Source organism: Lithobates pipiens, unplaced genomic scaffold (genome assembly GCF_037356315.1).
Source record: "Lithobates pipiens isolate NorthernLeopardFrog02 unplaced genomic scaffold, aLitPip1_a1.2 Scaffold_27, whole genome shotgun sequence".
NCBI lineage: Eukaryota > Metazoa > Chordata > Amphibia > Anura > Ranidae > Lithobates > Lithobates pipiens.
In genome coordinates, this window is record NW_027507788.1 from 33,732,842 (window position 1) to 33,748,405 (window position 15,564).

At 40.4% G+C, this 15,564-nt stretch overlaps 2 protein-coding genes across 2 annotated transcripts in view; both read right to left on the bottom strand.

The window, feature by feature from the left end:
- LOC143933753 (chemerin-like receptor 1) overlaps nucleotides 1-15,564 on the bottom strand; it is a 445,780-nt gene that overhangs the window by 51,300 nt on the left and 378,916 nt on the right. The gene's annotated exons all lie outside the window — the stretch shown is intronic.
- LOC143933748 (chemerin-like receptor 1) lies at nucleotides 2,790-11,817 on the bottom strand. The gene is made up of 2 exons (XM_077456745.1): nucleotides 11,714-11,817; nucleotides 2,790-4,912 (listed from the first exon to the last, which is right to left on the bottom strand). Exon 2 carries the CDS (start codon nucleotides 4,876-4,878, stop codon nucleotides 3,808-3,810), a length of 1,071 nt encoding a protein of 356 aa, XP_077312871.1. The 5' UTR covers nucleotides 4,879-4,912; nucleotides 11,714-11,817; the 3' UTR covers nucleotides 2,790-3,807.

Consider the following 15,564-nt stretch of genomic DNA (forward strand, 5'->3'; position numbering starts at 1 on the left):
CCCGCCGCAAATTCGCACGGGACCCTTTTTTTGGCCCGCAGCAGAATCGGATCGCATGGGTGTTCACACCATGCGATCCGAGTTTGCAGATCGCACTGCGATATGCGAACTGATCTGGGGGTGTCAGTAACATTTCACTGACACTCCCAGCAGTTCACATAGGGCAGTGTGAACTGCCGCCGGGAGGCATGCGATGCGGGAACCCGCCGCGCATTCGTGGCGTTCCCGCATCGCTCCAGTGTGAACCCAGCCTAATAAGCGATCGTTTTTCTGATCGCTGTATTAGTGTCACAGGTGACGCTAGTTAGGCAGGTAGGTATTTAGGTTCGCTGCAGCTTTTTATAGCGCCAGGGACCCCCATATACTACCGCATAAAGCCCCCTAATTGCCCCCTAGTTAACCCTTTCACCAGTGATCACCATATAACTGTTACAGGTGACGCTGGTTGGTTAGTTATTTTTTTATAGTTTCAGGGCACCCGCCATTTATTACCTAGTCTCACTAGTGTACCCCTAAATTTAGGGGTGTCTACTTTCCAAAATGGGGTCATTTGGGGGGGGTTTGTGCCATCTTGGCATTTTATGGCCTTCAAAACTGTAACGCCCTTAGAAAGCCTGAAGGCGGTGCTTGGTTTTCGGGGCCCCGTACGCGGCTAGGCTCCCAAAAAGTCCCACATATGTGGTATCCCCGTACTCAGGAGAAGCAGCAGAATTTATTTTGGGGTGTCATTTCACATATGCCCATGGCATGCGTGAGCAATATATCATTTAGTGACAACTTTGTGAAAAAAAAAAAAAAAAGTTTGTAATTTTCCCGCAACTTGTGGCAAAATATAAAATATTCCATGGACTCAACATGCCTCTCAGCAAATAGCTTGGGGTGTCTACTTTCTAAAATGGGGTCATTTGTGGGGGTTTTGTGCCATCTTGGCATTTTATGGCCTTCAAAACTGTAATAGGTAGTGAGAAGTGAACTCAAAAATTTACGCCCTTAGAAAGCCTGAAGGCGGTGCTTGGTTTTCGGGGCCCCGTACGCGGCTAGGCTCCCAAAAAGTCCCACATATGTGGTATCCCCGTACTCAGGAGAAGCAGCAGAATTTATTTTGGGGTGTCATTTCACATATGCCCATGGCATGCGTGAGCAATATATCATTTAGTGACAACTTTGTGAAAAAAAAAAAAAAAAAAAAAAAGTTTGTAATTTTCCCGCAACTTGTGGCAAAATATAAAATATTCCATGGACTCAAGATGCCTCTCAGCAAATAGCTTGGGGTGTCTACTTTCTAAAATGGGGTCATTTGTGGGGGTTTTGTGCCATCTTGGCATTTTATGGCCTTCAAAACTGTAATAGGTAGTGAGAAGTGAACTCAAAAATTTACGCCCTTAGAAAGCCTGAAGGCGGTGCTTGGTTTTCGGGGCCCCGTACGCGGCTAGGCTCCCAAAAAGTCCCACATATGTGGTATCCCCGTACTCAGGAGAAGCAGCAGAATTTATTTTGGGGTGTCATTTCACATATGCCCATGGCATGCGTGAGCAATATATCATTTAGTGACAACTTTGTGAAAAAAAAAAAAAAAAAAAAAAAGTTTGTAATTTTCCCGCAACTTGTGGCAAAATATAAAATATTCCATGGACTCAACATGCCTCTCAGCAAATAGCTTGGGGTGTCTACTTTCTAAAATGGGGTCATTTGTGGGGGTTTTGTGCCATCTTGGCATTTTATGGCCTTCAAAACTGTAATAGGTAGTGAGAAGTGAACTCAAAAATTTACGCCCTTAGAAAGCCTGAAGGCGGTGCTTGGTTTTCGGGGCCCCGTACGCGGCTAGGCTCCCAAAAAGTCCCACATATGTGGTATCCCCGTACTCAGGAGAAGCAGCAGAATTTATTTTGGGGTGTCATTTCACATATGCCCATGGCATGCATGAGCAATATATCATTTAGTGACAACTTTGTTAAAAAAAAAAAAAAAAGTTTGTAATTTTCTCGCAACTTGTGGCAAAATATAAAATATTCCATGAACTCAACATGCCTCTCAGCAAATAGCTTGGGGTGTCTACTTTCTAAAATGGGGTCATTTGTGGGAGTTTTGTGCCATCTTGGCATTTTATGGCCTTCAAAACTGTAATAGGTAGTGAGAAGTGAACTCAAAAATGTACGCCCTTAGAAAGCCTGAAGGCGGTGCTTGGTTTTCGGGGCCCCGTACGCGGCTAGGCTCCCAAAAAGTCCCACATATGTGGTATTCCCGTACTCAGGAGAAGCAGCAGAATTTATTTTGGGGTGTCATTTCACATACGCCCATAGCATGTGTGAGCAATATATCATTTAGTGACAACTTTGTGTAAAAAAAAAAAAAAATTTTTTTTTTGTCATTATTCAATCGCTTGAGGCAAAAAAATAAAATATTCAATGGGCTCAACATGCCTCTTATCAATTTCCTTAGGGGGTCTACTTTCCAAAATGGGGTCATTTGGGGGGGTTTTGTACTGCCCTGCCATTTTAGCACCTCAAGAAATGAGATAGGCAGTCGTAAACTAAAAGCTGCGTAAATTCCAGAAAACGTACCTTAGTTTGTAGATGTGACAACTTTTGCGCAAACCAATAAATATACAATTATTGACTTTTTTTTTACCAAAGACATGTGGCTGAATACATTTTGGCCTAAATGTACGACTAAAATTGAGTTTATTGGATTTTTCTAATAACAAAAAGTAGAAAATATCATTTTTTTTCAAAATTTGCGGTCTTTTTACGTTTATATCGCAAAAAATAAAAATCGCAGAGGCAATCAAATACCATAAAAAGAAAGCTCTATTTGTGGGAAGAAAAGGACGCAAATTTTGTTTGGGTACAACATTGCATGACCGCGCAATTACCAGTTAAAGCAGCGCAGTGCCAAAGTGTAAAAAGACCTCTGGTCATTTACCAGCAAAATGGTCCGGTCTGAAAGTGGTTAAAAAGTACAGGATAATACAACCACTGTATTGTATTATCCTGTACTTTTTAAGCAGAATTTGCTACTGATTTTAACTTCAAACTTAATAAATTTTTGTATTACAAATTTTGTACTTTAATTAATTATATTTGTTAATTAGCACCGCTAAAATCCCTAATTTCCCTTCCTGTCTTTTGATTCATTGTTTAGTGAATATCCCTGATAACTATGGAATATGGCTGTGGAAAATCCAAAAGCATTCAAGCCCTTGCAATTCAGTAGTTGTTTCATTAGCCTTGTCCTAACATGGTGCTGATTAGTATTCCAATTAGTAAACCAGCATCTCCTTTAACAAATGTAAATTGCTGTGTTAATTTAATGATACAGCAATTTTACACTCTCACATAGCAGTAAGAAGGGTCACTGGTTTGAATCCCAACCATGACACTACCTGCCTGGAGTTTGCATGTTCTCCCTGTGCCTGCATGGGTTTGCTCTGGGTACTCCCAGTTTCCTCCCACACTCCAAAGACATGCAATTGGCTTCTGTCCCAAATTGGCCCTAGTATATGAATGGGGACCTTGGATTGTGGGCTCCTTGAGGGTAGGGACCAATGTGAGAGTGCAATGTACAGGGATAGGGACAATTGTAGACATTCACTCAGGTTGAACTGGATGGACTGGTGTCTTTATTCAACCTTACTAACTATGTAACTATGTATTTTCTGTGGGATGTGATCCAACCCTGGCAACTCTAATAAAAACAAGTATATTTCCTTAGCTCTAATTGTATACAAATGTTTTGAAAAAAAAAAGCTTAGGTTCTATCAGCTTATATAGTAAATAATATATCTCATTTTTCAAGTGTCCTTTCATTTTACAACAGCTGAGAATCTGCAGTTGACCTTGACTTGCTCCTGGAGCTTGCTTGGATTGGTTCCTCCATGAAAGCGCTCTCAAATATCGACTGGAAGGATCTCCAGAACTTTTCTTTAAAATCCCGACCAACGAAGACATAGAGAATAGGATTGATACAGCTATTTATAACAGCCAGATTTTTACAGAGTGGTATTGCGATGAGTACAACATACTTGAGATGGTGGTTGCCACCATAATCCAAAGATAGTTCCAGGAAGAAGAATAAATGGAGGGGAAACCAGCAGACAAAGAATGCAATGATAACGGCTACAGCAATTTTGAATGGCTTGCTAGATGTGGTCATGCGCTTTCTTCGGATACGCAACAGAATGATTGCATAACATGCGATGATAACAACTAAAGGAATGATAAAACTGAAGATGAATCTTGAAATGGTAAGACTTATATCTATTGCCTTTGCAACATCTTTGTCTTCAATGTTGTAAGTGCAGACCGTTCTCTTGCCAATGACCTTTGTGTCTAAGTATATGAAATACGGCAGACTGAAAATGATTGCTAGAAACCAAATTGCCAGGGCCACATATGATGCCAGCCTCGGAGTTCGGTGATTTTGGCACCAAACAGGGTATGTGACGGAGATGCAACGGTCAATGCTGATAGCGGTGATCAGGAAGATGCTGGCATAAAGATTGATGAAGAAAATAGCATTGTTCATCCTACACATGAAGCCACCAAAAACCCAATTAAAATATAGGGCTACGGTGACAATTCTGAATATGAGGACAAACATGAAGATGAAGTCAGCTATGGCTAAATTGAGAAACCACACAATGTTAACGGTCCTTTTCATCTTGAAGACTGTGAAATAGATAACCAGTCCATTCCCTAATGTCCCGAGCACTAAAGCCAAAGAGTGTCCAATTATGTAGATGATACGGAGAGCATATCTCAGTCTTTCATCATAGTCATTATAGGTTGGCATAATGATGGATATATTGTTGGTGACAGAGTTGCTCACAGCTTCTCCTTGAGTGACATCAGCAGTTGGATATGGCACTGTGAAATCCATCTTTCTCCCAAAACAAAGTTGGGATCAAGAAATGCTACAAAATGTAAATGAAAACAGAAAGGTTTAATAATCAATCTAGAAATGTAGCTTTGTAGAGTTATATAAAACATGAAATAGGCATTAGACTAAACTTAAATTCTGCTTTGCTGTGAGCACAGTGAAAAGGCACTGACTGCAAAATTTGGGTTTATTAAACAAAATTAATAAAAGTTGAATTCCGGGCACAAAAAACTTTCAGTCAAATAAATTCCTTAATAGCTATAATGGATAACAATCCATTGTGTGTGCATTAAAGAGGAAGTAAACAATGATGAGTTTACTTCCTCTTTCATTCCCTGCAAAGGCAAAGCATAATGGACTACTATGCATCGCATAGTAGCCCATTATGTGTCACTTACCTGACACAGGAGCCAGCGAAGTCACCGCTGTCCCCTGTAGTCCGCCACATCCATCTTCTCGGTGGGTCTCACTGCTCCGCCGCTGTCATTCGGCAAAGCCACGATTACGTCACTCTCGCACATGCGCACGGGAGCCGAGACGCACGGCATTGCGCGGCATCTTTGTCATCGACGATGCCATGCTCAGTGCGCCTGTGCACCGCTGTCTACGGCCCATGCGCCGTAGACAGCAGTGCCCGTCTTCGGGCAAATATCTCCTAAACCTTATAGGTTTGGGAGATATTTCTTGGACCTACAGGTAAGCCTTAATCTAGGCTTACCTGTAGGCCAAAGTGGTTTGTAAGGGTTTACAACCACTTTAAGTAGACATGTGCAAGTCGTTTCATTCCAAATTAGTTTTTCAGCAAAATTTGTTAATTCGGAAAAATACGAATTAACAAAAGACCGCTTAACGATTTTTTCAAAAACACATTTTTTAAAAGAACGAAAATTCGGAAGAACGAAAATCTGAAATTGGTAATTCACAAAAAATTTTAATAAAAAAATTTGAAAGTCAGAAAGAACGAAAATACAAAAATTCGAAAGAACAAAAATACGAAATTGGAAAATCTGAAACAATGAAAATTCTAAAATGATGATGATGATGATGATGATGATGATGATGATGATGATAATAATAATAATAATAAAACCTATAATAATAGTTATAACCTATTAAATTATATGTATTGAAATTCCCTTTCAAATTTGGCTGTTGGTGAGCGTAACAGAGTTTATCCGAAGTTACGAATTATCCAGCATTTGTTATTTTGGATCATTGTAACTGCGGATCAATCTGTATTCCTTACATTCACCAACAGCCTGTTAGTGAACAAAACAAATACGAATTTATCCAAAGTCACAAATTTATTTAAAAAAACGAATATCGATCATAACGAATGATCCAAAAAACGAAAAAAAAAAGAATGAAATGAAAAAAAAATAAAAAAAATGAATGAAACGAAAACGAAAAAACAAAACAAAAACATTTTCCGGCAGTGAACATGTCCGGCATTAAGTGCTTTTACAAGCCCAGGTATTATTACCTTGTAAAAGTAGTGAAAGTAGTGATGACATTATCGCTTTTCTATACATGGCCTGTGCAGAGATGAAAGCTGTGGGAGGGACCCACCCCCACCCACCCCCACCCACTACTGGTTATCTGCAGAAAGCAGGAGGGTGGAGCCAAGACCAGTCCCCCTGCACCTAAGACAGAGAGCAGTAATGATTGGTCTTTATGACAGGAAAATCCTGCAAAGTTTCGCACTGTTTTTTTGCACAGATATGGAAGAAATATGCAAAGCACACTACGAATCAAGTACGAATACACATTTTTCCTGTTTTTAGACAATACTTGCATATCCCAAAATTCAACTATAAAGGCCTAATCATTTTAAATGCTTATTTTTTTTTTTTTTTTTTTAATAGCATGGAGAAGATTTAAAATAGAACTAAAGGCAAAACCTTTTTTTTTTTTTTTTTTTTTTCATGCATCTCTTTCCCATTAGAGAGATTTCCCTTGCACTTCCTGTCCCATAGACAAAGCTGGAAGTGAAAGGAAATCCCTCTAAAGTGACGGAATCGCTGGTTGTCACCATAAGTCTTCCTGTACACTGCTGCTGGTAAACGAACATTTACGAGCAGTTGGGCTTTTTTTTTCAACTGCTCCTGAACTCTCCTCTATTTTATCTTATCTGTACATGTACACGTTTATAGTCCTTTCTAGGCAGTTGAACTTAGAGGTTTTTTTTTGGAATGCAAAAAAATGTGTTCAGAAGCTGTGTTTAGAGGCATTTCAAGCGGCGGTAACCCACATTTTGCCATGTTTCGTTTACAGGCATTTTTAATTTTTGGCTATTTTGAAAAAAATATATATACTGTATTTATCGTCGTATAACACGCACTTTTTTCCCCCTTAAAATCAGGGGAAAATTGCGGGTGCGTGTTATACGCAGATCCTCCACGATTTCTGGGCTCTGGGTGGCTTTCAGCCGCCTTCAGCCCTTCTCACAGACTTTCGCCTGCCTTCGGCCTTTCTCTGCGGCTTTCGGCCCCCTTAGGCCTTTCTCGGTGGCTTTCGGCCCCCTTAGGCCCTTCTCGGCGGTTTTCGAGAGCAGCTGAAAGCCGCCGAGTACGGCCGAAGGCGGCCGAAACCCGCCGAGTATGGCCGAAGGCGGCCGAGAACTGACGGGCGCCGCTGAGATACACAGGACATCTCGGCGGCGCCATTTTTAAAAATAAAACCTAACACTGAGGGGACAACGATGCACAGGCTGCATGACAAGGCTGCAATGAGGACAGGCTGCATGACAAGGCTGCAATGACAAGGCTGCAAATGACACTGACAAGGCTTCAGATGGACACTGATAAGGCTGCATTGATGGGCATTTAAATGTAAGTAAGTTTTCCCTTAAATTTCCCTCCTAAAATTTTTCTTCCTTAAATTCCCTCCTAAACTTGGGGTGCGTGTTATACACCGGTGCTTGTTATACGCCGATAAACATGGTATATATTTTTTTTAAATGCTTCTAAAACGCAAACGCGGAAAAACACAGCTAATTGCAACACCGATTGCCTAAACTGAGGAAGACATGTTTTATTTTTTTTTAATTGGGATATTTATTATATCAAAAAGTTTAAAACATTGTGTTTTTTTTTTTAATTGTCGCTCTTTTTTTTGTTCCTAGCGCAAAAAAAAATGAAGACCACAGAAAGAAAGCTCTATTTGTGGGGGAAAAAAATACCAAAATTCCATATGGGTAAAGTAGCATGACCACACAATTGTCATTCAAATTGTTACAGCGCTGAAAGCTGAACATTGGTCTGGGCAGGAAGGGGGTGAAAATGCCCTGTATGGAAGTGGTTAAAGCTGAAATCCAGGATAAGCAAATATTGTCAAAATACAAGAGAAAGGAGTATTCTTACTTGAATCTTGGTGTGCTGGTCATTCTGGTAACATAGATCCTCCACATGTGCTATAATTAATGGTTCCTTGATTTTGGTTGTAGTGAAATCATTTTTCTTTACTCTTCAGGTTTTATTTGACTTTCATAAGAAAGTTCTGTGATGTTGTAAACATCTTTCTTAAAGTGATTGTAAACCTGGATTTTTTAAAAATAACAGACATGTTATACTTACCTGCCAGCCCCCGATCCTCCTCTTCTGGGGTTTACCACCAGCTTTTTTTGGCTCCACCCCCTTCTGATTGCTCCCATAGCAAGCCACTTACTATGGGAAACTTATTTATGCTCTAGCCTGAGCCGGTGTTTCGTCAGATTAGACGACCCGTCAGAATTTGTAACGGAAGTGACGTTCCGTCATCGCCATCTTGCTACTCCCCGCACTCGTCCACAGTAAGGATACAGTAAGAAGGCGACAAGTGGACATCTTGTTAAACCCACTGCAGTCTTGTATTTAAAGTGGTTGTAAACCCTTACAACCAACTTTGACCTACAGGTAAGCCTAGATTAAGGCTTACTTGTAGGTCCAAGAAATATCTCCTAAACCTATACGGTTTAGGAGATATTTGCCCGAAGACAGGCACCCCTGAGCGTGGCATCATCAATCACAGAGATGCAGCGCGTGTCGGCTCCCGTGCGCATGCGCGGGAGTGACGTCATTGCGGCTTCGCCGAATGACAGCGGCGGAGCTGCGAGACCCCACCGAGAAGATGGATGCGCCGGACTACAGGGGACAGCGGTGACATCGCTGGCTCCTGTGCCAGGTAAGTGACACATAATGGACTACTATGCGATGCATTGTAGTCCATTATGCTTTGCCTTTGCAGGGAATGAAAGAGGAAGTAAACCCATCAGGGTTTACTTCCTCTTTAACACTGTTTTTTACCACTTAACTCTGCTTATATCGTGAAATACAGTAGTTAGAACTCTGTGACGCTGTTTTGATGTTGAATTTTAATAGCAGCAGCAAGCCTGCTAATCTCACAGGTTTGCTAAACTGACAGAACACCGCTGCTTTCAAAAATCAACATCCAAGCAGTCTGACTTCTAAATCTTGTATTTCATGATATAAGCTGAGTTTACTGTTAAAAATAAGTGTGAAACGCTAGACTGTGATGGGTGTAACAAGATGTCCACTTGCCACTGTATCCTTATTATGGATGAATGCAGGGTGTAGCAAGATGGCGGCGGTGGAACGTCACTTCCATTACAAATTCTTATGGGTTGCCATATCTGACGAAACAACAGCTCTGTGTGTCCATTGACCTGTGTGACCATGAAACCTTCTGCTGCAGCAACCACTTTAACTAAAACTAAGGCTGTCAAAGGATAGAACTGGTTAAAAGAGTTTATGGAGCAATGTGTCAATTTCCAAGCCAAGAACCTTCTGTAGAATAATGACACGAGAATATTAAAGTGGGAAGAGGGAACCATGAATGCCAACATGTACTGTGACATACTGAAGCAGAGCATGATCCTCTTGCTTTGGAGACTGGGCCACAGGGTAGTATTCCAACATGATAACCACCCCAAACACACCTCTAAGATGACCACTGCCTTGCTAAAGAAGCTGAGAGTAAAGGTGATGGACTGACCAAGCATGTCTCCAGACCTAAACCCTATTGAGCATCTGTGGGACATCCTCAAATGGAAGGTGGAGAAGCGCAAAGTCTCTAACATCCACCAGCTCCATGATGTCATCATGGAGGAGGGGAAGAGGACTCCAGTGACATCCTGTGAAGCTCTGGTGAACTCCATGCCCAAGAGGGTTAAGGCAGTGCTGGAAAATAATGGTGGCCACACAAAACATTGACACTTTGGGCCCAATTTGGACATCTTCACTTAGGGGTGTACTCACTTTTGTTGCCAGCAGTTTAGTTGGGTGTTGAGTTATTTTGAGGGGACAGCAAATTTAAACTATTATACAAGCTGTACACTCACTACTTTACATTGTAGACAAGTGCCATTTCTTCAGTGTTGTCACATGAAAAGATAGAATAAAATACAAAAATGTGAGGGGTGTACACACTTTTGTGAGATACTGTACTTACTAGCAATTAAACCCAATGGTAATAATAACCCAAACTAGGTAAAGATTCTTAGTCATAAATGTATTTTTCAGTGGAAATAAAATGTTAAATATATCACATACATGATATAAAATATAAACATAAAAACACTAAAGGCAAAAATTGCCAAGACCGTCTTCCTCTTTATTTATTAAATGATTTATACTTCACTGTCTAGTCTTAAAATATTATAAATAGTGGAGTTGTATATTGAATTTATTACCTTAGTGTAGAATGTATGCAGTCAGGCATGGATATAAAATAATATAATTACATAGTTAGTAAGGTTGAATAAAGACACCAGTCCATCCTGAGTGAGTGTGCATGTCTACCATTGTCCCGATCCCAGTAAATTGTGTCTCATTAAGATACTCCTCTATTATATATTATTTATTTAAGGTATCCATATAGCGCCGTCAATTTACGTAGAGCTACACACATACATTGCACTCTATCATTGGTCACTACCCTCAAGGAGTCCACAATCCAAGGTCCCCAACTCACATTCATATACTAGGGCCAATTTTGGACAGAAGCCAAATAACAGGGCGAACATGCAAACTCCAGGCAGGTAGTGTCATGGTTGGGATTCAAACCAATGACCCTTTTTACTGCTAGGGGAAAGTGCTACCCACTACGCCACTGTGCTGCCCAACACTGCTGTGCCGCCCATACACCACTGTGCCGCCCATACACCACTGTGCCACCCCAGAATATAGCTTTCTAACTTCAGTTGGAAAACCTCCCCATCTCACTTGGTTACATTTTCAATGACATGAATACATAGGTTCGCTCTCATAACACTATTGATAAGTTAATTTGCCGCAACCTGAAACTTTAATCCTTAAATATAACTGTGGCTACTGCCTTTTTCAATTATGTATAAACTCATAATGTAAGCTTAAAGATATCTACATGTAAGCAATTGCTCTGTCTCTCTTTTGCACCAGCTCAGAAAACAGAATGGGCTTGATACACTAAAGACAAATAGGCAGTTCATATCACAAGGGATAGTTATTCTTTGCAAGGGCATTTTCTCCAGAGCCTAGCAAATGTGGGGAAATGTAACTTTGCAAAAAATACCCAATCACGTTCAAGGAATAAAAAAACAATAAAAAAAAAAAAAAAGCACAGTATCGAATGACGAAAGTTAGCAAGCATCACCACATGCAATGACAAAACTCTGGGTAAAATTCCCTTGCAAAGTGCAACTTCCATTGCAAAGAGAACTGCCCATTTGCTGTTAGTAAATCAACATCAGTTTTTGTATCACATTTGTTTCTTTCCTTCCGTATGTTTTTTTTTTGCTTTTTGTTTTTTATAAATGTAATAAAATATGAAAGGATGTACAAGTCATTATGTTACTTACTTGGATTTTGCAGTTGTTGACGTTTTCCCAAATCTTTGCTTTTCTTATGGACCTTGCTGGTGATGTTGAGATATATATATATACGCATGCTGCTGAGTTGCAATAATACTTCCTATGTTGCTGCGAAATACAGGGAAGTTTACAGTAAGGTAACATCCTTTTTCAAAGATTCTCCTTAACCACTTCAGCCCCGGAAAGATTTACCCCCTTCCTGACCGGAGCTTTTTTTTTTTGTGATTCGGCACTGCGTCGATTTAGCTGCCACAGCGTTGTGCGACGCTGTAACCAAACAAAATTGATGTCCTTTTTTTCCCCATAAATAGAGCTTTCTTTTGGTTGTATTTGGTCACCTCTGCGGCTTTTATTTTTTGCGCTATAAACAAAAAAATAGCAACAATTTTGAAGAAAAAAAAGCTATTTATTTTACTTTTCGCTATAATAAATATCCCCCAAATATATATAAAAAACATTTTTTTTCCTCAGTTTAGGCCGATATGTATTATTCTACATATTTTTTACTTTTTGCTATAATAAATATCTCCACAAAATATATAAAAAAAATAATAATTTCTTCATCAGTTTAGGCCGATATGTATTCTTCTACGTATTTCTGGTAAAAAAAAAAAAAAAAAAAACTGCAATAAGCGTATATTGATTGGTTTGTGCAAAAGTTATAGCGTCTACAAAATAGGGGATAGATTTATGGCATTTTTATTATTATTATTATTTTTTTTTACTAGTAATGACGGCGATCTGCGATTTTTATTGGGACTGCGACATTATGGCGGACACATCGGACACTTTTGACACTATTTTGGGACCACTGACATTTATACAGCGATCAGAGCTACTGATTACTGTATAAATGACACTAGCAGGGAAGGGGTTAAACAATAGGGGGCGATCAAGGGGTTAAGTGTGTTCCCTAGGCGTGTTCTAACTGTAGGGGGGATGGACTCACTACAACATGACAGTGATCATAGATATCTGTCATGTTGCTAAGTAGAACAGGGAAATGTCTTATTTACATAGGCATCTCCCTGCTCTGCCTCTCCTCGCCGCAAACGCGGGCCACCAGCAAAAATCGAGGGACTGATTCTAACTGTGGGGGGATGGGCTACAACTCATATGACAGTGATCACTGCTCTGGATGACAGGCAGCAGTGATCTCTGTCATGTCACAAGGCAGAATGGGGAAATGCTTTGTTTACATAGGCATTATAATTAAATTATAATATAATAAATAACTATAAATAATTATAAAAAATAATAATATTATAATAATAAAATAAATTTCCCACAGATCACTATTGCTCATTTCTGCAAGTGATTCTAATTTTCTGTTTTCTAGCTGGTCTAAAACCACTTTTGATGTAAAGGGACACTTTTTGGTTGCTATGGACAATCTCGAGTTTCCAGGAAGAAAAAACATTATGTATAATATAAAATGTGAAATAATATTACAGTGTACTGTATGTATTATGAATTTTTAATATTTCGAATTTGCCGCTGGGCTCCGCCCTGTGCGTTGTGATGCTCGCAGGGAACGGAGCCTGGCACACAGAGGCACAAGGGCGGAGCACACAGCCACAGAGGGGACATCGGAGGATCCTGGGGACAAGGCAAGTAACCTGTACCAGGATCCTGAGATACGATCCAGAGTGTGGCTTGGGGGATTACCGCTAGCGGTGGTGAAATGTAACCCCAAGCCACACTCTGGAAAACTGACAGGGAGGTTAAACAAGGACATATGTGTTCGAGTGTGTTTTTTGTGCATTTAGGTGCATTCCTGTGCTTTCCAGTGTGTTTTTGATGCGTTTTACAGCATTCCAGTACAGCCCAGTGCAGGAAAAATGCAACATGTTCTGCTTTTTTTTTCTGTGCCATTGAAAACCATATAACTGTCAGGGCTGGTTTAGCCCTTCCTTCTCTGGGCTGGCTGCATAGCTGTTGGTTAATTGCCAGCTCTCTTCTCTCTCCACAGTTACCAGCTGTTCCTGATGATGCTCATCTGACCTGCCTACTTAAAGCCATCCAGCTCACTTTACCTCTGCCTTCGCCCTGGTCACATCACAAGAAACCCTCTCCTGCGGTTTGTTTAAAGAATGGCTTGCTGACATCCCTTTTGGCTCCTTATCCTGCTTGCTGTTGCTCTACTTGGATCCCTGACTTCTGGCCTGGCTGACTACTCGATCCGGTTACTGGATTCTGGCTATGCTTTGACTACGCTTTCTCTATTTACCTTTTAATTTTTATTAATAAACAAGTGTGATTTAATTGTACTTCTGTCTGTCTGATTCATGGTTTCTGACAATAACCTACTTTCCATGTGTTTTTTTTGACATGTTTGTCCTTAACCACTTACAGACCGGACCATTTTGCTGGCTTCAGACCAGACCACTTTGGCTCCCAAACAAAATTGACGTCTTTTTTTCCCACAAATAGTGCTTTTTTTTTTGGTGGTATTTGATCACCCCTGCGGTTTTTATTTTTGTGCTATAAACAAAAATAGAGCGACAATTTTGAAAAAAACAAATTTTTTTTTACGTTTTGTTATAATAAATATCCCCCAAAAATATATAAAAAAAACATTTTTTTTCCTCAGTTTAGGCCGAGACATATTCTTCTACAAATTTTTGGTTAAAAAAATCGCAATAAGCGATTATTAATTGGTTTGCGCAAAAGTTATAGCATTTACAAAATAGGGGATAGTTTTATGACATTTTTATTAATAATTTTTTTACTAGTAATGGCGGTGATCAGTGATTTTTATTGGGACTGCGACATTATGGCGGACACATCGGACATTTTTGACACATTTTTGGGACCGTTGTCATTTATACAGCAATCACTGCTAAACAAAAGCAGTGATTCCTGTGTAAATGACACTGGCAGTGAAGGGGTTAACCAGTGGGTGGCAGTGTAGGGGTTAAGTGTTCCTAGGGGCGTGTTACTAACTATTGGGGGCTGGGCTTTCTTTTAGTGAACACCTATCTCTGCTCCAATCCCATAGAGCAGAGATCAGCGTCACTTGTTGCTAGGCAGAACGGGGAGATGCTGTTTACAACGGCATTTTCCAGTTCAGCCGCCCCGTGAGATGAACGCGAGTATGCCCATGGCGATCGAGTCCGCAGGACCCACCACCGGACTCATGGGGGTCCCGACCGGCACACGAGTGCGCCGCCAGCGGCGCACTCGCAATGGCAGGGCGGAATTAAAGATTGGATGTACCTGCACACCAATATGTTTTTTGTTTTTTTGTTCTTTTTTTTTTGTCTGAGTATAAATTTGTGTTTATGCCAAAAATATTTGAATCTACTGTTGACTGACTCGCTACCTGTGCTCGAAGTCTCTTCCAAGCATCAACTACCCTTTCAGTAAAATTATATTTTGTAAGATTGGTTTTAAACTTTTAAACAGACGGCCCTCTGAAGATGTAATCACGAAACGCGTCAGTGTGTGGTCACGCGAGGTATATGGTCGGCAACAGCTACTGAATCACGGGACTCTACCAGCAGACAGTTTAGAGGAAAGATCGGTCTGCTTTGAGATGTTCGTGAAGCTGTGCTGACACGCTTTTAAAGTTGTTTTTATCATTTGTACATGTAAGCACGCTATGTAAACAGGGGAGAGGGTAACTTAAATAAAGGGTATAATATGATACCAGTCCCCTTGTGTATCCGTACATGCTTACGTGTAATGAGGAGACTGTGCTAGAGAGCGGAGGAGTAAGGAGCATTGAAGAATCAGTGACATTGAAAGACCCAGTATATACAGGCCTGTTTGCAGAGGTGTTCTGGTAAGCGGCCATCTATGTGGGAATGCACGCTGGTGGAAACGGTGATGGTGTA